General features: G+C 32.2%; 1 protein-coding gene across 1 annotated transcript in view; it reads right to left on the bottom strand.

Annotated features, from left to right (window-relative positions):
* Positions 1-23,988, bottom strand: part of Drep2 (DNA fragmentation factor-related protein 2) — a 53,866-nt gene extending 29,878 nt beyond the window's left edge. The window contains exons 1-3 of the mRNA XM_035375145.2: positions 23,810-23,988; positions 13,623-13,716; positions 2,901-3,071 (exon numbers count right to left, since the gene is read on the bottom strand). Coding sequence (XP_035231036.1) covers positions 2,901-3,071; positions 13,623-13,716; positions 23,810-23,821 — 277 coding nt within the window. The 5' untranslated portion in view covers positions 23,822-23,988. The remainder of the gene's footprint in view (positions 1-2,900; positions 3,072-13,622; positions 13,717-23,809) is intronic.
* Between the last annotated feature and the right edge of the window lie 276 nt (positions 23,989-24,264).

Raw genomic sequence — 24,264 nt, 5'->3', positions numbered from 1 at the left:
GACTCTTACTGCATGTATTGAATTCATATTAAGCTATACTCATATTAAGTTGCTTGTACTACTAATGTTTAAAATAATAAATAAAAATTCTCTGTGAAGACATTTTTTTTAATTCTTTGATTTAGTACGAAAAGAGAAATTTTCCCCTCAACTTATTGGATGTCACGTGAAATGTCTGAAACTTAAAAAAATATTTCTATTATGGTTAAGTTTTAAAAATGTTTTTATAGCCATAATTAAAAAGTTGCTGTTTATATAAAAGCCTGTTATATCAAACCGAGAAATATAAGGTTTCCCTTCAGATTCTTAAAAATGTGCAAGGTTTTTCAATTACATTTACTAATATATCTGAACTATGAGAATTTATTTTGCTTAGAAAATTATAATTTTTGGTAATATATGTATATATACATATATAAATGCAATATAATATATCATTTATATAAAGTAAATTAACTTTTTTTTATGTAAATTCGTTTGCAAAGAAATAAAATGATTATTATTGCTGGGAACTAATTTGCAATATCATTCAAATTCAGAAAACACAAGTAAATAAAGAGCAGGCATGTAAATACATGAAAAAATATAATACCATCCAAAAATATATCATAAAAACTTTTAAAGTTATTTTAAAACTCTCTCTCTATATATACATACTTATGCTAAGGTTATCAGCTAAACCACTACCTGCTTTATGTAGGAAAAGCACATAATTTTATTTTGATATTTTCCCCCCCAGAAACCTTATTTTTAATTAATGATATCAGATTTTGTTACTTTTCTGCTTCGCCGGCGCAAATCTCGACAAGCACACTTTATTGGTGACAACACAGTGTACACATAAAAAATATTAACAAATGTTAAGAAATTTTTATTTTGAAGGCATAAGCATTTTAATATCGTTCAAAATGTTGCAAAAAGACTACAAATAAAGACAATAAATTTGTAAAAAGGCATTAATTTAAGAATTTACTATGCTTTCATGGTACAACATCCTGATTCGCCGTTTCATATCACATAACCCTAAATGATCTCATCTTGCATAAACTACGCTACAAAAATCTAATTATCTCAGTAATTATGTACATTAATTTCAAGTTAAATCTTAATTTGGAATACAAGTTTAAGTGCAAGAATGATTTCAATTCGTATGAATAGCTTACTCAGAAATTATGCAAAACCGCAGTGCTTTACTTCGTTACTGCATTCTCATTAGAATGTATGAATTTAAACCTTGACTTTGCCTTTTCTATATTTTTGCCTTCGGGTGAGTGGTGTGATTTCACCCTAACTGACTTAATTACCGCAAGTGGCCTTAGGACATAAAATTGAACTATATGATAAAAATTGTATATGATCGTATGCAAGTATTGAAAGAAACAATCAATCTGATAAGAAATTGCTCGACTTGTTTTGAAAATGAGGTATAAAAGGTTACCAGCAAGGATATTCCATTTGGCATCGGTTGTACCATTTTTGGCGTCTTTATCGCTTGCGCCGGCAAAATGGAAAAGTACCCAGATTTTTACTTTGGATTAAAAAAAAATGAAAGGTTAAAGCTAGAAGTTAGTTACACAAATAATAATTTTGAAATATTAATAAACTAATTAGTTTTATATTTTTTCTAAATGTAAAATAATAATAGTATTTACAAACTATTGTTACCGTAGAACACTCTAAGCTTAGGAATTTAAAAGAATAATGTAAAAAGAGCTTAATGATATATTTAGGATTAATAAATTACAGCAAATTTTTAACAAATGAAAATATTTATTAAAATTAATCACTGAAAATATAATAAGCTAAATATAACATACAACTTACTTTTTTATACAGTTTAATTAAAGAAAAGCTTCACTATTAAAATGCATTCTAGAACTTTAAATTTAGGAAAATAATTTTTTGTTTAAAAAAGGCAAGGGGGAAAGAAAAGATACATACATTTTATGTTAGATTTATAATTGAAAAAAATAACACTCAGTCACAGTTTAAGAGAAAATACTAGACTGAAAAATATTTTATACTTCTAAAAGCAGGAAAAGCTAAGTAACTATATTTTGAAAATTATTTCTTTTCTTCCTTTACAAAAAAGAGGGAATACGTAATTAATCATAACTGGAAATTATAATTTCATTATAATATATATTGAATTATTTTAAACTGGCTAAAAGTGTCTCTAATACTTGGATGCCAGTTTTTATTACTTTTTCAGATAATTTAAACATTTTATGTCAATATATTAGAAGCAGAATGAAAATTCATTTCAAATGTACTTTTTTATTATTATGTGACATGGTTAAGTAAAACAGAAAGTTTAGCTACATAAGATTTAAAACAACAGAAGTTAATCCCTATATCATAAAACATTGCTGCCATAAATAGAAATTTTAATTAAAATTTGAGATATCCTTCACAAATAAAAATAATAAAAATTTTAGTCCACATACTATTCACATACAGTATAAAAAGAGGAAATCAGTCAAACTATAAACTTTAAAACTCAAAACGTGAGTAATCCAGTTATAAATAAAAAAGAAGACTGTATCAAAGTATCTGCAGTTTGCACGAGCACTACAGACAAAAGTAACTTTTTTTTTAAACTACTCGTATTTTAAATCATGGAAAAGGCTAAAATCTAGTTAAGTAAAATTTTTTAAATTTATTATTATTATTTTTTTAATTTCTTGCCACAGCATTTTATTCACACAAAACCCATATTTACATTTTTTTTTTTTTTTTTTTTAGAAATGACTTTATGAGACTTTGTATTAAGAATAAATATTTGGTACAAAACACTACTAAGAATTATATAAAACTGAAATTATAAACACAATCAGGAATATAAAAAATGCTAAAGAGATAATTAAACTTTAAAAATATTACTAAAAATTTACTCTTACCAGCTCTAAGTGCTTCAACTCCTGGTGGAAGCCACCTTTCTCCGGGACAAAGAATTAGAAATATTGTATCCCTATCAATAGTTTGGAAATAAATATCATCTTCCACTTCAGTACCATCACTTTCTAAAACAATTCTTGCATCTGTTGGAGAGAAACCTAACCTGGAAGCACCTTCAAAAAAGAGAAATTAAGACATGAAGCAAACTTAAATAGGCAATTAACAATATTCTATAAAAAAATAATACTCTAAGACACTTGAAATACTACTACTGATTATAATTGCACAACTCATGTGCAAATAATAATTTAAAAACAACATTGGAAAAATCATAACACAGAAAATATATCTGATGTTATCTCATATAAAAATATGAAATACAGAAAGGATATTGTTATAATACCCAAGTATGAAGTAAATAAAGCTCGAAGAAACAGAAACTTTAAAAACTTTCTAGCTTGTTTTCTAGATACATGGCGTACTTTATTTTATTAAAAACAGAAATTATTATTGCTTTCTGCATTATTATAAATGTTTGGAGAAATTATTGTGTAAATAGAAGGATGACAAATGCATGAATCAAAATTTTGAAAGAGACCACAAAGTACAGTATAAAGTCGGTAATCTGGACTCGTTGGGACTTCGGCGATTCCGTATTATAGATCATCAATTTAAATCTGGTAAGATGGCATGCAGAAATTATACAATTAAAAATATGAAACCGTAATTTATGAAATAAAGAGCAATTATGATCTAAAGGGTATCAAAATTTACAAAAAAAAAGCTTAATATTTATTTGTTTACTTTATTAAACATTTCTTTCAATGTAAGTTGTTTAAGTTGCTTCATTTCTTGTGCTGAACGTGCACATTTAAACATTAAACACACATGCGTAAATGCATTACGCGATGCGTAAAGCATACAAAAAAAAAAAAAAAAAAGTTTGTGGCTTTGAGGTCCAGATTATAGATCATTCCGGATAATTGACGTCAGGATTAGACTTTGTACTGCACTAAAAATCCAAAGTGCTAGCACTCGGAGTTCATAGAAGTAGCTGAAAAATCTTCCTTTGCTTTCAAAACAGTTATTGAATAGTTTGAAAATGATAAAATATTAATCACTTAAACAGAGTTCAGAAATGACTCATAATAATACATAGTGTGTTCAATCCACAGCTAACAGAAAAAAATGGTATTATAATTGTTCAATAAACTGAAACAATTATGGAGAGTTAAGAGATGGCAGCATAATACATAGTATGCCAATTCATAGGTAACAGAAAAAATGGAAAGAGAGAACAAAGATCATTTGGTATTAGGCTAGTGATATGTTAAACAGATTTGTGAAATTCATTGAAAAAATACAAAAATGTAATTACATTGAGAGAGAAACACGGAAATGTAAATTATAAAATTAGACAAAATGGCAACCTTTTTTGGCATAGATTTTGAATAAAACTCTATCAGATTTTAAGGGTGATAAAATATATATCCTTTTTCGTCAGGAGCAAAATCATTTTGTAAAATGAGATAAGCGATCATTGCTCATTAGATGTGACAGTCCTATACTACATTTTGTAAAGGTTATATATAGAATAAAAATATGAACTTGTTAGGTTGTTGGCAGTTCTGGAATTTTAGATACTCCATTTAAATCTAGTATGATGGCATGTAGACATTAAAAATACAAAATAGTTGCTCATGAAATAATGTACCAATTATAATTTAAAAGGAATACAAATTTACAAAAGTTTAACATTTCTTGCAATAAAAAAATTTTTAAACTTTTTTTTTTTTTTTTTTTGTCTGTGTTAATACTTTCTCTTTAATTTCATAGATAGACATAATTTCTCGTTCACTTAAAAAGTTCCACTGTTCAAGTCCAATAGCAATGTCAATACTTCCGAATAGATTTTTCAAATGAAATCTTTTCATTCTCAAAAATCTCTATGTCACTTTCCTCACTTCAGGTAGCAAAATTTTCTGGATTTAATACTATACTACAGATTTTGTTGTTAAGTGACTGTTATTTAGGTGCTGTCACTGCAATGTAAACTTCTGTTATACGATCATTTATTATCGCTTCACTTTTTCAGGAGTTCCATTAATTGTAAAATTTTGTCTTGGATATTGCTTTATCTAACTTCGAAAGCACGCTTTCTTAATCCTCTGACTGGCACAGTTTTCCTACAAAATATTTTCCAAGACTATCATGAGAATGAGGTATTTTTTAAAAATTTTAATGCCAAAATGGCCCTGGTACTTTAGACCTGGATTCATATAATTTAATATATCCTGCCTTATTTTCCAGAACTTATTTCAAGATACATGCATCTTTACTTTTTTAAAGGTGTCACTATATATAAAGCTTTGCCGGTCAAGTGGTTATGCCAGAATTGCATCAATGCTGTTTTCCTGCATTAAGGCCATTGTTAAAGGCAAACACAGAACAAAATCCGAGATCCAGACTCATCTGCACTTTGACGATCCCAGATTTGGGATTTTTCCGGTTAGTAGATCATCATTTTAAATCTACTAAGATGGTATGTAGAAATTATAAAATTAAAAATATGAAATCACAATTTACGAAGTAATGAAGCATTTATGAATTAAAGAGTATCAATATTTTCAAAAAAAAAAAAAGCTTAATATTTATTACGCTATTAAACATTTCTTTTAAAGTAAGTTGTTTAAGTTGCTTCATTTTTTGGGACTAATACTTTCTCTTTAATTCTATAGATAGATCTAATTTCTTGTTTAGTTACAAAGTTCCATTACAAAATTCACTGATTGGAAAATTTTGGCTTTGGATTGCGATATCCAAAAATCTTCAAATTTGCGGCTATCATCTTCATCAGCCTCACCTTGAAATATGGCAAGCATTTTTTAAAGTATGTGGAAACCCATCCTCTCACGACCTTGCGATGCTCCACAGAGCAGATTATATGCTAAAATATTTCAAAAATCCTTGAATAGACTTGCCATTATTTAACATGGACTTTAAAAATGCTACTTTATATTTGCATTTCAGCTCACACACTACTCCGACATCTATAGGCTTAATGATAGACATACAATTTGGAGGAAAGAATAATATGGATACATTATCTTTCACTAAAACTTTAAGTGAAGTATGAGCTGTACAGTTGTCTACAATTAGAATAATTTTTGCATCATCAGGTAAACCAGATGAATACAAATGTTACTGAGCCTCAAATATGAAATGATTTTCAAACCAATCATTCATTAATGCTTCTGTCATCCATGCTGTTTTATTAGCACGATATACATATAATGGGGAAAATCTCTTCTCCTTTAAATGTTCGAGGTCATGTATTTTTTCTGATTATGAAACGTTTACACTTATGCATTCCTGCAGCATTTGCACATGCTAAAATTGTTAGTCTCATTTTGGAATCTTTGACACCAGTTGGAGCCTTTTCTGTAGAGTTTGCCAAGGTATTTCGTAGTACATATTGCCAGAAAAGACCAGTTTCATCAAGGTTGTAAATTTGTTGAGGTAACTTTTCACTATTAGCGAGTTCAATAAATTCATCTGCAAATAGTTCAGCAGCTTCAGTATCAGTTATCGACTGGTGACAAAAGACAAGTTTTTTTCTAAATTTTGTCTTGCTTCTATCGAGCACTGTGACAGTTAAGCCTGAATTGTATGATTTTAGTTATTTATTATACTTACGTCTACTTCTTGCACTTGCTTAAGTCACGCTGAATCCTGAATAAATAAATTCCCACATATACTTGAGGTTTATCGAGGGCCAGTGATAGATATCTTTCTGCCTGATGCAGTCTCTGCGGGTCCTAAATTCTGCTAACAAGCACATCACTAAGTTCTAAAGTTTTGTTGCCCCTAAATTTTGGATCCCAGTGTTTTCCCTAAATTCTAAAAATTTTGTCATCCCTCAATTTTGTTGCTGGGTGCTTCTCTATATTCCAAAATTTTGTCTTGCTTAAATTCTGCCACCCAAAACAGTCGTATGAGCTCTGACACCGGTTCTGGGTTTATGTGAATAACAAATCAGTTATTCTTAATTTTAATAACACTAAATGTAATCTTTTGGCCCATGAATATCATTAACAAAATCTACTTTTAGCATATCGAAAAAAAATTTTGTGAAATATTTCTTCGTCAACATTTCTCAGTGCATTTAACTTCAATCTGTAACCATTGCCAAGCTTAATGTCAACAGAAAAGTTCAACTCTCCGTTATTCAATTACTAACATAAAATATTGTTTAGGCATTGCTGAATGAGCCATTACAAAAGTTGGAATGTGCTGATACATATGCTGTGATGAAAGCCAAATATAATAAATAATGATTCGCCAGGTTGGCGTCAGGGATATAAAATATTAGTTGATGTAAAATCAACAATGTTTCTATATAGAATGTTTTGGTTTGAGACATGTGTCCAGCAAATACGCAGACATGGAGTCAAATTATTGATCCCACCAATTTATCCTAAAATGGCTGTTTCTTCGATAACGAGGAATTTTATTTAGTGCTGAAGTGAAATTAAGAATCGGAACTCTCTGCACGTTTTATTATGGGGGGAGAAATTAAATGCACATGAGTAAAGCATACCCCCTGCCAAAGAAAACAAGGTTGTTAGTGGCTTTGAGGTCTGGATTTAGATCATTCTGGATATCGGACGTCCGGATCTCAGACTATGTACTGTACCAAATATGCTTTTACTTTGCAGATTCTGCTATAGCTTTAGAGTTAGAAAGTCTTTTTGGCAAAATAGAAAATTCATACTTAAACTTTGGTAAGAGAGCTAAAATAATAATAGCCAGCAAAAAATAACAAGCTGGATCAAATTAATTATGGGAGGACGAAACTTTGCTATTTTAACTGAATGTATTTTCTTCCGAATCTGACGTTTTCTCTCTTCTTGCTGTTATGCCAACACAAAGAAACCAGTAACACCACACTCCAAACAATGTCTTGGGGCCTTACTTATTGTTTAGGTCTAAACAGAAAAATATTCCCTTCACTTAACCACAATCACTCTAAGATGAAAATTGCTTTTATGACACACCTGCTTTTCTAGAATATTGTATCCTCTATTCCTAAAGTTTGTTTAAAAAAATAATAATAAGGAGACAAAAAAGGCTGATAGGTCAATGTGTGTGTGTGTGTGATTATGGCAAAGCCTCGAGGGCTATCTGCCTAAGAGGAGGGATGCCTTCGTGGAGGACTTTCTAAGGGAAACTGGCTCGTATACACGTTACACATGGGGAAAACCATGAAAACGCCCATGCAGCCAGCCTGTTCGCGGGATTCGAACCTCGGACCGAACTACCAGTGTTCAGCGACTTTACCGCTTGTACGCTGGTGGGCCTTGCTGATAGGTCAAAGATTCAAATAGTAGACCATACCAGATATTGGACTTTATACACTGTATTAACTTGTTTGTACCATGACTAGAAAACCACTGCTTTCTGTATTTGATCACAGCAAGTGAAAGCATAAATACATATTTTATAATGGCAGGTGAAAAATTACATCCTTTTTTTTTTTTTTTTTTTTTTTTTTTTTTTTAAAGGAAGCAAAAGTATGACTGAATTTTGTGATAAACTTAAGAAAAGTAATGAAGCATTTGAAATGTTATGGCACATACATACTGCTGAAATATTTAGCCATGCATCATTATTTAAATAGTGATAACATTTCAATATTTAAATAAGGGGGACTGTGACTCATGAGTTATTGATAAAGCACATTTTGGCAGACCACCCATATTACTACAGATGTTAATATTGCCAACTCAATGGCAAACACAGAGACAAAGATAGTGACCATTATGAAGATTTCCTGAAAATTCATTTGCATAAAACCATGAAGGAGAAGCACCAGGGTTTTTGCTCCAGCACCTGAAGCTGTTTCTGTGACATTAGCAGTATTATCTGAATTTGATCAAGCAGTATTAAAATTCCAGTACTCGCATACTATCCCAAACATCTTAGAAGTAGTAGCCAAATTTTCAGAAAGTGCCAAACTCTGGCAACATGCGCATAACCATTTTTCTGGCAACCATGCTCATAACAATCATTTCAGTGAAGCAATGCTGCCATTTTTGTATGCATTCTATTTTGTTGCATTCCAAGTTCCAACAGTTTTTATATACAAATCATGATATTTTTTGCCTAAAACCTAGTTTTAAAATATGAACTTGTGGGATCTGCCAGCAGTGAAAGAAACTACACTAAAATTTCGGCAGTAATACAGAATTTTGCTGAAAATTTTCTAAAGGAAACGAGGAAAAGAGTTTTCCAGATAGCCAGTGATTGCATGAAGCCGAATCTCTGCAGTTTTCTGATTTTTTTTTTTTAAAGTGAAAACAAAAATAAAAGTAACTTTTATCTTTTATTTTTTCATCTGTAAATAATCAGCAAATTGTGCCAAGATGGTTGTTGTGAAGGTATGTAAATACCGAAGTCCCTCCATATAGTTGGGCCTTCGCTCCAGATAATTTCTGGGCATTCTTAAAACTGAAAACAAATATTTCAAAAAGAAAATGAAAAACACAGCAGCCGCAGTTTTAAAAAGTATGCTACGAAACAACCTATTTTGTATTTTAAAAAGACTGATCAGCCTACATAGTAACTATCACATACTGTTCAGCATTCATATGAAATACAGGGTGATTATAATTAAAGTTTAAGTTTCAAAACACTGTACAAAAAAAAAAAAAAAAAAATATCAGAATGATATCAAATTTGAACGGAATATTATCACAGGAGGGGAAAACGTATGGCAGAAAGAAAATAAATAGTTCAAAATTTTAGCAATAGATGCCGCTGTAAGCATTGTAACTTAAAAGGGCTTGTCTACAAATGACAAATGAATCATAAAATAATGGTTAAGGTGTAAGTCACAAACCAACTGTAGTGTTCAGTATGCATGACTGTACAGATGTTAATACTGTTAGTTAGGTAAGCTCATCCACCACGGCAACGTCGTATCACATAGGATGGGAAAAATTGGTTTTTAACTGTCCTGAAGCCAAAAACCATGTAAAAAGCATCAATCAAATTGGTTTTTAATTTCCGTGAGACTGGTGGAAACACGTTCAATATGCTGTCCACTGTTTTCTGCAACAAATTGAAATCGAGAAACAGCATGTTCCACAACTGATCAAAGTGTCTCTGAGATGATGCTCAGAATGTGCTGTGCAATGCATGCCTTCAATTCAGCTAAGTTTGCAATCTGAGCACTGAACACATCAAAATAATGGCTAAGGTGTAAGTTACACAAACCAACTGTACTATTCAGCGTGCATGACTGTACAGGTGTGATACTGTTAGTTATGTAAGCCCATCCACCACGGCAAGGTCGTATCACATGGGATGGGAAAAATTGGTTTTTAACTGTCCTGACGCCAAAATCCGCATAAAAAGCATAAATCAAATCGGTTTTTAATTTCCGTGAGACTGGTGCAAACATGTTCAATACACTATCACTGTTTTCTGCAACAAATTGAAATAGAGATGAGAAACAGCATGTTCCACAACTGATCAAAGTGTCTCCTGGATCATGCTCAGAATGTGCTGCACAATGCATGCCTTCAATTCAGCTAAGTTTCCAGTTGGAACACCGTACACAATATCATTCAGATAACCCCCACAGCCATAAAAGTCACACAGATTAAGATCAGGTGATCGGGACGGTCAGGCTGTAAAGAAATGATAGCTGATAATTTTAGCATTTCCAAAATGCCACTTCAGCCGCAGCTTCACTGCATTAGTAATGTGCAGAGGAGTACTATCTTGCACAAAAATGATCCCATCAACACATCTCCATTGTTGAGAAGCTGGAATAATGGGGTTGCACAAAAGACCCTCATAGCACTTCCCAGTGATGGTACACATAACAGGATCACCAGTCTCCTTGAAAAAATATGGTCCTATGATAAAGGATGCCATAAACCTGCATCACACAGTGAATGGAGTGGTACTGGTTGAATTGCAAGTGGATTTTCTGTTCGCCATATTCGACAATTCTGTGTATAGACAAAGCATTGGAGATAGAAATGGGCTTCATCTGTCCACAAAATCTTCCATGGACTTTCATTGTCCACTTTCATATCAGCAAGAAATTGTAAAACAAAAGTCTCTCTTGCTGGCAGGTCAGCAAGAAGCAACTCCTGAACATGGGTAAGTCATGGTGAACTTTTCAGAGGCGAAATGAGAAAAAGGCCATAGTTGCAATGAGTCGTGCACATGATAGTTATTTTCATTTAGATATTCTGATATTTTAAGTGCCGTCTAAAATTTTTAACTATTTATTTATTCTTCTGCCATATGGTTTTCCTTTCTTCGATTATATTCATTTCAAATATGGTGTCGTTCTGATTAATGGTTAATTTTTTACAGCATTTTGATTAATTTAATTATAATCACCCTGTACATAGAGTTTCCAAGTTTCACAAGATTTATAACACAATAAAGAACATGTAAGTTTTAACAAATGATGAATCTTTCAAATAACAAATGCGGTACAGATATATACATATATAAAAGCAACCAATAAAATTAAAGCATGTGCATTTAGAATGTAATACTTTATTAATACAGTACAGGTCATCTTTTGAAGGCCTTTACTCATGTGAATTGTCTTGGAAATTAACAGTGCATGCCTTACTCAATTTGTAAGGGTAGTTTCAGCCATTACTCTCACAAAACAAACATTATTTCACTTATTTTAAGATGGTGCAGGAAAAAAATTTTTTTTCCAACTCTGTCCTTTAACATACCTTAGTTAAATACAACAGAGTTGAGATCAGACAATTCTGCAGGATATGAAAAATGTTCAAGCTCATTTTAATGTTTTTTAAACCATTCTGTCTCCAGTTTTGTGGTGTAAACTTGTAAAACATGGCACATGCTCTGAGATACAAAGTTTAAACTGAATGGACTTTGTTTATTGAAAGTCCTTGATAATAATGTGATGTTCAATAATGCTCAGTGTTCAGATACATGCATCTTGAAATACGTCCAAGAAATTAAGGGCAATATATTAAAAGTACATCAATCCAGGTAAACAGTACCAGGGTTTTGAACATCAAAATCAAGAAAATAATTCTTTCTCATGGTAATTTTGGAAATTTGTGCTTTTTTGGTGAAAACCTCGGCTAGTCAGAGGCTTAAACAACACACATTTTCATTATATATAGTCCAAGTTTTGGGCTCCTGATACCATGGAAAATAACAGCATCAATGATTAGCAGTGACTTTGCTACAGATACCTAATAGTGAATTTTAATCACAATAGTCAGTTCTGTAGACATGGGCAAGTTCAAAAGAAGGTTAAAATTTTGTCATAATTTGAGAAACAGTTATTTTACATGTTAATCAACATCCAATCTAACATCCTTTTCTGGGAATATGCTGGTATTTGAGCAGTTACTATTAATGGGCCAAATTTTTCGCTTTGTAGATATACAGACAGGCACCTTGAATACTGAAACCCTGAATACAAACGCTCCTAAAAAACTGTCTTAGTAAGAGATATACTAGTCACACAGAAGACTAAAAATTTGTCCTGTTCTAAATTCTGAAATATCTTCTGCTTACCATGTTTACTCATGTAATCCCCCCCCCCCGATTTTTAGCACAAGTTTATGAAATTTTTTTCAGAACTAACTTTTCATAACATGTAATTTTCCTCAAGGCATTCAGAAAGCCAACTGCCCTAAATTTTAAAAGGGATTCTCCCAAGTAGCAGTTGTTTTAGTGTTACTATTTGATTTGTTAGCGGATTCCGGGTGCATGGACTCTGATTGATGAAGACATAATAGTCAACAGCTTCAAGAAAATGGGGATATCTAATGCTCACGATGCTTCTGAAGATCACTGCATATGGGAAAACAGACTGAATGTTCACAAAGACAACAACAGTGTTCTTTTTTTTTTTTAACGGCAAGCACTAGTCATTTTTAGGCTTTTGCCACTACTAAGACCAAAAGAGGTGGTTATTTAATTATGGAGGTAACTAATAGATGGCCACCATTACCTCTTATGAAAAGACAGACAATTTACATCCACGCCTTCTCCAGGATTCGAAACCGGGCCCTCTGGTATCGCAGTAGACTCTCCTAACCACTATACCATCTGGGCGGCTACGACTACAGTGTTGATAGTAATGACATGCAAACTATGGTAGATGACATAGATAGTAGTTACACGAGCACACAGCTTAGGAAGTAGCAGTGACCAATAGTAAGAGCAGACGAGATTCAAGATAAAGGAAGCAGAAATCAAGACATTTAGTTATTGGTACTGTTGATATTCTTACTGGAATGTAGGTTCTTTTAAATAAATAGTATTAAAATAGTTACTAGTATCACATCCTTCAGAAATTAAATTATTTGTATAATTTTCCCCTCTCAATTTTTGTACAAAATTAGAAAAAAAAAAAAAAAAAAAAAAAAAGGGAGGAACACATACAAGTAAACACATAAAGTGTATCCTATAATTTTCAATAATTATGATGCTGTAGATAAAACTTGACATGATTCAATATTCCCTAATAACAATATTAAAGTTGCCATGAAATTTGGAGGGCTAAAATCATCATGTGTTTTAGCTTTATCGTTCAATCATTACATATATATAAACAATAAAACATTTACCCATATAATGAATACAAATACAATACTTCAAGTAATAAATACATGGAAAAGTACATATGCAAGCACACAAACCTCTTTCTCTTAATTCTCGCAAATTTGATGCCATGACAGCTTTTCTTGTTTGTCTGTCACAGCTCCATACTTTATATGGACGCTGCCTAGATTCCTATAATTATAACACTAGATTAGTTTATTTGGAATTCATAATATAATTAAATGAAATAAATACCTTTATTAAATACAATGCTAATTTGGGATATCTTAAATAGCAACATAACACTTTCAGAGTACCTTTTCCACAAGTATTACTCTTATTATTACTGGATTTGGAAACAAAAAGCTCAGCATTTCAGTATTTGCTTTCCATGGATATATACAGTCAAAAGTCTTTAATCCGGACTCGTCAGGACTTCGGTGATTATAGACCATCAATTTAAATCTGGTAAGATGGCATGCAGAAATTATAAAATAAAAAATATGAAACCGTAATTTATGAAATTAAGAGCAATCATGATCTAAAGGGTATCAAAATTTAGAAAAAAAAAAAAAAAAGCTTAATATTTATTTGTTTACTTACTTTGTTACATTTCTTTCAACGTGCACATGCATAAAGCATACATTATGCATAGTCGAAATTAGAAAATTGCAACCAGAAAACTATTTCATGTGTATTCATGATATTTATAATGACGAGGAATTTAATTTAAATCATATCAAAGACGGAGTACATCGAGATGAAATACTACATTTAGTAAGGAATTATAAGCTGAATAAAATAAAAACATCTGCCCTGAAGATAAGGATAGTACTGACAGATCAACTTCCAGTTCATTGCGCACCGCGACGTCCCCCCCCAGAACAGCATGAAATTGATAAACAGATTTCGGAATGGTTAGAGAAACAAAGGATATGCCTTTATCCATTTTTTGCAGCAATTCCACTTTTTGTTTGATGGACATCGAAACATGCTTTCGCTTTGTAGATCCTTTGGCAGCTCCAGAATCGGAAATTCTTTTTGACATAATCGAAAGTTCAAGCTTACTTTTATAAAATTGCTCTAACAGTCTGCAAAAAATAATAAGCCAGATCCAATTCGAAGATTAAGGAACAATGCAATCTGCAACATTAGCTGAAATAGATAATTTTAGCCTAGCTTATACCGTCCGTTATACATTAAACGCGCATGCGTAAACACATATGCGCATGAGTAAATGCATTATGCGTTGACACATGCACAGAAAGCTTGCAGCTCTGAGGTCCGGATTAAAGACTTTTGACTGTATTGATAATGTAGCAGAATAAATAGCAAGGAAACATTTTTTTGAGTAACAATTTATTCAGTTACAAAATGAATAAAAAAAAAGATTGATTATAGAAACTGATACAGAGGAATTCTTTGCTTAAAAAATTAAATTAATTTTATATCAAAAAGTTAAATCTATCTGAAAATGATCAATATAAATAAATACACGAGAATTTTATTATGTTTTGGTATTCATTTATGCTGCTGACAACTTACACAATGAAAAATTACTTTTACCTTGTATTCAAGGTATAATTAATTATCGGGTTTTAAAAAAAGTTCCCTGCCACTGCAAATATCGTATATGCAAACAGTTCACATTGGTATGTTTAATTGTATTTTGTCAAGTGATTTTTGGCATTTGAAAGAAAGAGACTTGCTGCAGTACACTGTGTCATGAAATTTATAAAAAAATATCGTTATCATTAAGTATAAGGTGTCTGAAATGGAACCATCCTTTACTTCCAGTGCTGTTGCAAAAAGTTAGCTACTGAATGTCACCAAATCATGTGTATAGCTTTAGGTACTAATGCTGTATCATATGACACTGTGAAGGTTTGGTACCGAAAGTTCAAAACCAAGATCTATGACATTCAGAAAGCACAGTGCTCTGGCCAGTCTACTAATGTTGATGTGGCCCACCAGTGAGAACTCATGGAAGAGCAGTTTGCAACCACTCAAGAGCTTGCTAAGGAGTTAGATGTTAGTGCCATACCCATAAATGTTGGCAGAAAATCACAGATTTGGGTAGTGATTACTACCTGCACTAAAGGTACTGCTTTCATGTTGTTTCCCCCCTTTGTAACTTTATTAAGAACGTTTTTTGGCAGAAAACTTTCGTTATAACCAGATATTTTGCTTTTTCTTTGTGAAAAAACACAAAAGAAAGGGGGACTGATCAAAATGTTCACAACACACATTGGCCTCCTTCTTTTTAAAAAATACGATAATAAGCTATATTTCTAAATTATCTTATGCATTTGAATTCTCTTGAAGAGAAAACAATAGACAATTAACAAGAAATAATAATAACAAAAAAGATGATTAACTGAAGTTCCCTAAGTGGCAGTGGAAAGCTGGAAAAGAGAAAATAATAAGTCACATTTAAATCAGAAAAAGACACCAATATGAATTTAACAGACACGACAATTAGGAGAAATTTGAAAATTTTGTAATTGTAATGAAAAAAAAAAAAGTTATTTATTTGCTTACAAAACTGTTATTGCTTAATATTTATTTACAGATTTAGAAAAGTTACATAACTGAAAATGTAATATTAAAGTACAATACATATATTTAAAAATAGGAGCTTATAAGGCAAACTGACATGATTTAATCACATTTGCTTTCATAAGCATTGTTGCTAAAGTTATGTCACTGAAAGTCACAGAAAGCTAAAATGCTTTAATACATGGATAGCCAACTTTACAGAACATCACAAAGACATGACCCAACAAAAATATGCCAATATCTGCATACTGATTTGTTAATGATCATAATAATAATCTACAGCAATGCTGCATCTGTTAACACTATATTTACTTTTCAATTCAAGAGATCTTTTATTTGGAAAAAAAAAATATTAACATTTCCTAATGTAAACTGAATTTGCCAACATCTAGTTTTAGAAACATTAATTTATTAATGCCCATAATAGATGTTTATTCTATATCTAATTCAACAGATGTAGTAGTGACTGCATGAAGTGTTTCAAGATGCTTGCTTGAATTCTTTTTTTTTTTTTTTTTTTTTTTTTTTGTGTGTGTGTTCTGTGTGCTTCATACTAGAAAAAATATTGCTTTTAAAAGACATTCACAATGCTTTCAAAAACAAGACATCACAAAAAGAGGATGTCCATGAAGTGATGAAATTTTTTCTTTATGCAGTTACAACATATTGAGATTTATACAAATAATTCCTCTTTAAATTACATATTTGGCTTTTGGTCCATATATTTCACTTGCAAGTTTGTAGGTAAGTTAGACATTGACTAAGAAAATGTTTGCTTACATGTTAAGAGAAAAGAGAAAAAGCCATAATTCACCAATTTAAAAAAAGAGCAAATAATTGCCAACTTTGACCCTATAACACAAATTAATCGCGATTGCAACATATGATGCCACCAAGTTTTAAGAACACTTACATGGCACAAATTCAAGAGCGGAGTTTCTTCCCCTATTTTATAGTTTGATAATGGGTTTATGAGATCTACCAAATAATGAAAGTGATAACTACAAGACTATACTATACTGGTGAGTAGCCATCAATGCACGAAAAGAAATTTTATTTGAGTCAGTCGAAGAGTGCATGATAGTATTTGAAAGAGATGGAATCAGCGGGAATGCGAGTCAGCAACTGGTTTGCAGCAAGTCTACTGCCACCAAACTCATCCAAGGAAATAACATCAATAAAATTTTGCAGTTGATTCTATGATCTTGTCTCTATGATAGACTAGAACAGGGTTTCTTAAACTTTTTCCAGTCGCAACCACCTTTTATCACCGAGATTTTTTTGTGACCACCAGGACCCTGTAAGTATTGAGTAAATCCGACACATGCGTGAATTTTAAGACATAGAATAATGAGAAAATTTTAAATAAGTAACAGATGAAATGACAGCATCACGTGCAAAGCAAGGAAAATGAACGTTTATATTATAAAAAGAATGTGTCGAAACGTTTTAGTTTTTTTCTTTGTCTGTATTGTTTTATCTTTATCTAATTTCAGATACATTGTGTAAAAATATTTGGTAATTGTAAAATTATTATAGTAAGTTAAAGAAATATCAAAACTGTTAAAATTTTTGGCAACCACCTGCTGCAGGTCCCGCGACCCACAGTTTAAGAAACCCTGGACTAGAACAATTATTTCAGAGAAATGTGTTTATGAGATGCAGTCATGAAAATAAAAAAAAGTAGGTAGTGAAGGCTTAATTGTAGAATTTGATGAAAGCCTCTTCTCAAAAAGAAAAAATAACATTGACCGCTTTTGCCACCTCAATGGAATTTTGATGTTACTTGCCAGGAAAACTACAAAATCGTTTTTTGTTACTAGCCAGACGAAATTTCATGATTTAGTTAAATGCAATCAGAAAGAACGACCATTTATTCTGAATCCTGGGCCATCTATAAAACAAAAGAATTCCAAAAAAGCCTGCTTCAAGCTTTTCAAAGTGAACTACTGATTCAATTTTATGGATTCACATTCCACAGTTTATTTGCAAAATATTGAGCAGGTATAGGGTTCTTCAAAATGGCAGAACATGAAAATAGGAGTACAGCAAGACACCATTTGAAGACGCATTCTTAGGGGAGTTCATGTAGCAGCAGAAAGCTGTAGCTCAGGATTAAAAAAAAAAAAAAAAAAAAAAAAAAAAACTCCAAAGCTATTTGCAAAATACTTAAAAAAAAAAAAAAAAAAAAAAAAAAAAAAAAAAAATTAAAAAAAAAATTACTACTACCAAATTACAGCCAATCCTTCTCCATTAACATGTAAGTACTGAAAAAGAAACAAATGTATTGAAATGCAGATTTTTCTGAGATCCTGAAGTCTATTCTCAAAATCTCTCAACAAAAAGGTGCAATAAAAAGCAAAATGAATGCACATATTTTTCACTATTCATATGACCTAGATTAGACAGTATTCTAATGTAAATTAAACTGTTTTTATTAACCCTCCAAATGGCCAAGCTGTATATATATATTCAAAAATATTTGTTATAATATCCTTAAACATAAAGACATGCATTTTGAAATAAGTCTAGACAATTAAGGTAGAGTACATATACTCTTTTGCAAAGAAATCGAAGCATCATGAAGGAAGTGATGAAATTGAATATGTGTATAGCTCATACACAAATAAAATGATTAAAAAGTCTAGGTCATAGTACCTGTTCATGGCTCACAATCACCCACTGAGTGTTCAAATTAGTAGTTGGTCGAACCGCTCCTGACGGCAATGCATGCTTGAATTCGTCGAGGCAAGGAGTGGTAGAGGTTCCTAAAGTCATCCCGCGACACATTCTGCCAAGCATTGATCATATGTCGCACCAGATCTGCGATATTTTGTCGTGCTTGAATCTGCCGGCCTACCATGTCCCAGACATGCTCGATCGGTGAAAGGTCTGGTGACCTTGCTGGCCAAGGAAGAGTATCAACTGCACGGAGACAGTCCAGAGATATACGAATGGTAAGTGGCCTGGCATCATCTTGTTGAAAAATGGCTCCAGGATGACGTGCCATGAACGGTAATGCAACCAACCGCATGGTGGTATCAACATATCGTTAAGCTATTAAACATACATGAAGGATGACTATACATGACCTGCTTTCATAAAAAATAGCACCCCACACCATGACACCAGGAGGTATGGGTATGGCTGATTGCGACCACTGGCCCTGTCCTCTCCAGACATGAACACGGTGGTCATCTGCTTCAAGAGTGAAGCGGGATTCATCACTGAACACTGTACGATGCCAGTCTGATGGCAGCCATGATAATCGGTTGTGACACCACTCCAGATGACTCTACGGGAGGTATAGATGTTGCTGTAGTGCGTTGAATAGTCGACAATGATACCCTTGAGGCAGTTCGGGCCAAACAAACATCCTATCTTGCCTCGCATTTGTGATCTTTGGCCTGCCAGAGCCTTCATTTCGTCAGCAATTTCCTTGTATCAACCATTGCTGTTCACATCTTTGCACAGCAATGTTTGTATGCTGCAGGTGGTGGCCTATTGCTCAGTATGACCACCCAGCTTCATGTTATTCTACGATGTGACAATAAAGTCGTTTAGTTGCCTGTAAGGTCTTCGATATCATCGCAATTGCATCTTTAGTTGCTTCTTTACAGAATTACAATGGCAGCAACAGAAAAAGATAAATTTTCCATCTCTGTTACTGGTTTTATACTTTGCGAATTGCGCACTAGAAATGCGTGCTATGATCACAATTCCCGTTCATTTGCCTTTATACTTTGATCATTTGCATGTTCGATCAAGATGTTTTTGTATACCAAATTTCATCATGATCACAAAAGTCCTGCTTGGTGCTTAAGTTTTTTTTTTTTTTTTTTTTTTTTTTTTTTTAAGAGTGTTTATTGGCAGAAATGGAGTCAAGATTCAAAGTAGGAGGGTCACTTTAGAATAATTACAATAAAATGATCATTTACTCATAGCTTTTCAGGAAAATTTAGGGTTTTGAGACCAAACCTTTGGCTGCTTGACAGTTAATAAATGCCTGCTGAACTTTCAATAATTTTCTTAGTTATTGTAATTCTTTAAAACTTCATTTATACATTATTTTTGGCCTTTAAGTTGCTTATTTAATTAATTTAAACAGATAGACATCAAATTTCCTATACACAAAAATTATACCCAAATTACTTATACAGTAATTTTAAATTTAGAAGTGTATGCTCTAGTCTATTTATTCATTTTCTGGTTATATATAAGGTGCTATAACAATGGCCTTTGAAGCCCATTAAGTCTGGACGCAGTGCTTTAAAGAAAAAACATAGTGCCATTAAAAAAAAAAAAAGACAGAAAACAAGAAAAAACCTTCTTAGGAGGTGTTCTGAGGTGCATAGCATGTATATCTTTTATCTTAATTTAGAACTGTATGCTCTTATTTAATTATTCATTTTCTGGTTATATATATAAGGTGCTATAGCAATGTCCTTTGAAGTCTATTATGGGATAGGCTAGACACCAGTGCTTTAAAGAAAAATCACAAAGTGTCATAAAAAAAAAAAAAAAAAAAAAAAGAGAGAGAGAGAGAGAGAGAGAGAGAGAGAACAAGGGGGGGGGGAAACGTGGAGAAAACTTATTTTGAGCCAGTGTTCTGAGGTGCATAACACCTGCTGTTTGTTAAACATATCTTTTATTAATTCGGTTAGATTAATTGGCTAAGGCAGTGGTCGGCAAAGTGTGGCTCCAGAGCCGCATGTGGCTCTTTGGCTCCTTAAGTGCGGCTCTGCCATGAAAGGCACAATAATATTTTCATTTAAAAAAAATTGGTAAGAAAAAAATTACATCTTACTTTGATAAATTAAAATTCTTCTATAAAACGAGAACATGTATAATTTTTTGTTTGAGTAAAAAGACAGATAGGTAATTAAATTTTTATATTGCTGTAAAAATACGTAATGAACATCATAATTTTATTAATTTTCATAAACGTAAACATAAACCATGTACAAACTACTGGCATGCACGTGCATGCTTTTTATAAAGTAGTGAAGGTACAAATTGGCATCACAGAGCAGCAGTTGCAGTGTGAACTGTTTTGTCTTATCTACCGTGTCTGCCATTGTTGAAATTGACATTGGTAGCTTTGAAATACAATTGCTGGATTTAAAAATCAAGGATATATGGCGCTCTAAATTCGAACGTCTTTGTGTTGAACAGGAAATATTGAAGAAGAAAAAATGTGATCTTAGTTCACTTGTCTTGACAAGTGGTCAGTGGTCTGCTTTGAATGGCCTGGAGAAGGAATACGTGATCATTTTCAATGCTTGGAATAAAATTCCTGACTCTTACGATCAGCTGAAAAATCTCGCGTTTGCTGTTCTTTCCCTTTTTGGTTCTGCATATATATGCGAACAATCTTTTTCAAGCATGAATTTTATCAAGAGTAAACTGAGAAGTCGTCTTATTGCTGAGAACTTGGATTCATGACTAAAATTAAAAACAACAACATACAAACCTGACTTACTCAAACTTTCCAAGGAGATGCAAGCACATTGTTCGCATTAATAAATATTTATTAAGTATTAAATTAATAAGGTATTTCTCCCACTTCCCTAGCGTGCCTTCGCGGTGTAACGGTAGCATGCTGGGTCGGTATTCCAGAGGTCCGTGGTTCGATTCCTGGCGAAGGCGGTTGCATATTTTTCACCTTTTCTGCTACCAAAAAAAAAAAAAAAAAAAAAAAAAAAAATCCTAATGACACTACAAGTGATGCCCGAACTAAAAGGGTTGTGGATGATGATTCTCTGCACCCAGGATTTGGCGACTAGGTCCCCTAAAATCCTAGTTGCCCTTTTTAATTTCTCCCACTTTCCTAGCGTGCCTTCGTGGTGTAACGGTAGCACGCTGGGCCAGTATTCCAGAGGTTCGTGGTTCGATTCCCGGCGAAGGCGGTTGTTAATTTTTCATCTCTCCGGCCTCCAAAAAAATCCTAATGACTCTACAAATTTAGTTTTATTTAGTGTAATAAAAGTTTACTAAATAAGCAGACTTGGTTATCATTTTTTTTAAAATTGTTATAATGTCCATATTTGGCTCTTTGGCTAATAAGTTTGCCGACCACTGGGCTAAGGCAATGCAGGGCCAGCTGCTTATGTGGAGGGATGCATTCATGCAGGATGTTTTTATGTAAATTAAAACTGCAAACTATACCAGAGAAAGTTTTAATTAGAAGATGTGTTTACGAAATTGTCAAATGTAAATGAAGCATTTACTAATTAATTACAGAAATATCATGCTCCAACTACAAAATTCTTTTCATTATATTTAATAATAAAAGAATGATAATTTTATATATTGTTTCTAATGCATTTAGGTTAATGATTTCCCCCCTTTGAAATCTTAAGTTATTTATATACTTCTTGCAGCAATTTAAAAAATGCCTTTGCAACATAACAGCTAAGTTATCAACTCCTAATTTTCTTTTTCAGAAAGTTCAATACTAAGAGTCATTTAAAAAATACACTGATAAAGTTTACATCCAATGTAAACAGACAATTCAGCAACTTACGGTAGCTGAAAGGTAAAATGTTAAATCAGTAATACTCTGAATAAAAAAACAATGTAAAAGGTAACTAACCAGAAAAGCAAAGAAATTCTCATAAAAGTGAGTTGTAACAAAAGTAAATAGAATATATACACATGTAAAAACAAAGGGTACTTACATATTATTCTATCGACCATAGGAAAAATTTTGGCAATCATTACTGCAGAATCTAAAGGACGCGGTCATCTATAACTCACGCTAAATCGCACTGCTTGCCCAACTAACGGGATAAAACGCAAGTACAAAAAAAAAAAAAAAAAAAGAAAACTGAGGGATTCTTAGAATAAAATTATATTTTAAACTTTAGATAATGAATATTTGATTGCGCTGTATATTTCACATTATCATAGCTTATCTTTCTTGAAACAATTCCATTAAATAACAGAAAATTCCTTATAAAAATGATACACAGAACAAAAACTACACGAACATTACCCCTCAAAGAAAAAGGAATTTGAACATTGACATCAAAAGGGTATTAGTTAGCTTTAAAAATGATGAAATCATGACTTAAAAACGTTGAACATTATTGAATACATGAAAAAATACATATATGAGAAAATTCTGTGTTAAAAAAAGAATCTGCTTCAAAATAAAAGATAAAGTATAAAACAACACTCATATTAAGCTTCTTAAATTAAACTTTAAGAAACCTTCATCATACTACATTAAAATTTTGAAAAATTGCTGCAATCAAATATATTGTGAAGTAAATGAAAGCAAAAAGGTTCTTTAGCTAAAATATAAATTGGAGCATTTCTTTTTTTAATAATCCACTTACAATGATTGCTACTTATATATTAATTACTAGGCATTGCAATGCAAATTCATAATATTTTTGAAGAGATATGTGCTGGGGAATAGAACAGGTACAGCACAAATTGGAACTGTACACACATTTGACATATTGATTGTTTTTATTTTTCAGTTTTACATAAACCTGCTCTAAATGAAGTTTTCCTTCTTTAATGCACTAAATGTATTACCGTTAATTTTGTTCAAGCCTTAAATAATAAAAAAATAGCCATAGAAAAATATAAAGCATATTTTTTTGTTGGAAAACATTCACAAAAACATTATTTATACTAGGCCTACTACATGAAATATTATAATAAGCAGGGTGCAAGCTCGATGCATCCTAACTAAATTCATTCCTATACTCACTGCAGATGTCATTATTTCATAGCTTTCTTCTAAGAGTTTTAAAACTCCATATAGTCTCTCCGACTTCAAATCCCACTGTGATTCTCATTCATCTGCCTGCTCCTTTCCAAAATCACCTGCCCATCACCCCCCGGAGTAAGGTAACCAAAACGACCGGCCGACAGAGAAGTGGAACCTACTCCGAGATCATCCGGAGTTAGCTCACACTTCGGCTACGGATACTGATAAAGTTACTCACTAGAGGTCTTCTTTGGCAAATGTTCCAATCAAGACACTGCGAAAATGAAAAATGTTAACGGCTCAATTAAAAGCATAACAATAGTTACAAAACTGGAAGTCTTTTTTATTTATTGTTAAGTAAAACTGAACTAATTCTTTCGTTTTTATTGTTGCAGACTCAAGGAGTCATCTACTGTTGTTCATAAAGTATTGAAAATGATTTATTTTCACTTTTA

This window comes from Stegodyphus dumicola, chromosome 3 (genome assembly GCF_044657685.1).
Source record: "Stegodyphus dumicola isolate Sdum_Otavi_A_Nest chromosome 3, ASM4465768v1".
Lineage (NCBI taxonomy): Eukaryota > Metazoa > Arthropoda > Arachnida > Araneae > Eresidae > Stegodyphus > Stegodyphus dumicola.
The sequence above is the reverse complement of the archived record's forward strand: the minus strand, read 5'-3'. Positions and strand labels throughout refer to the sequence as shown.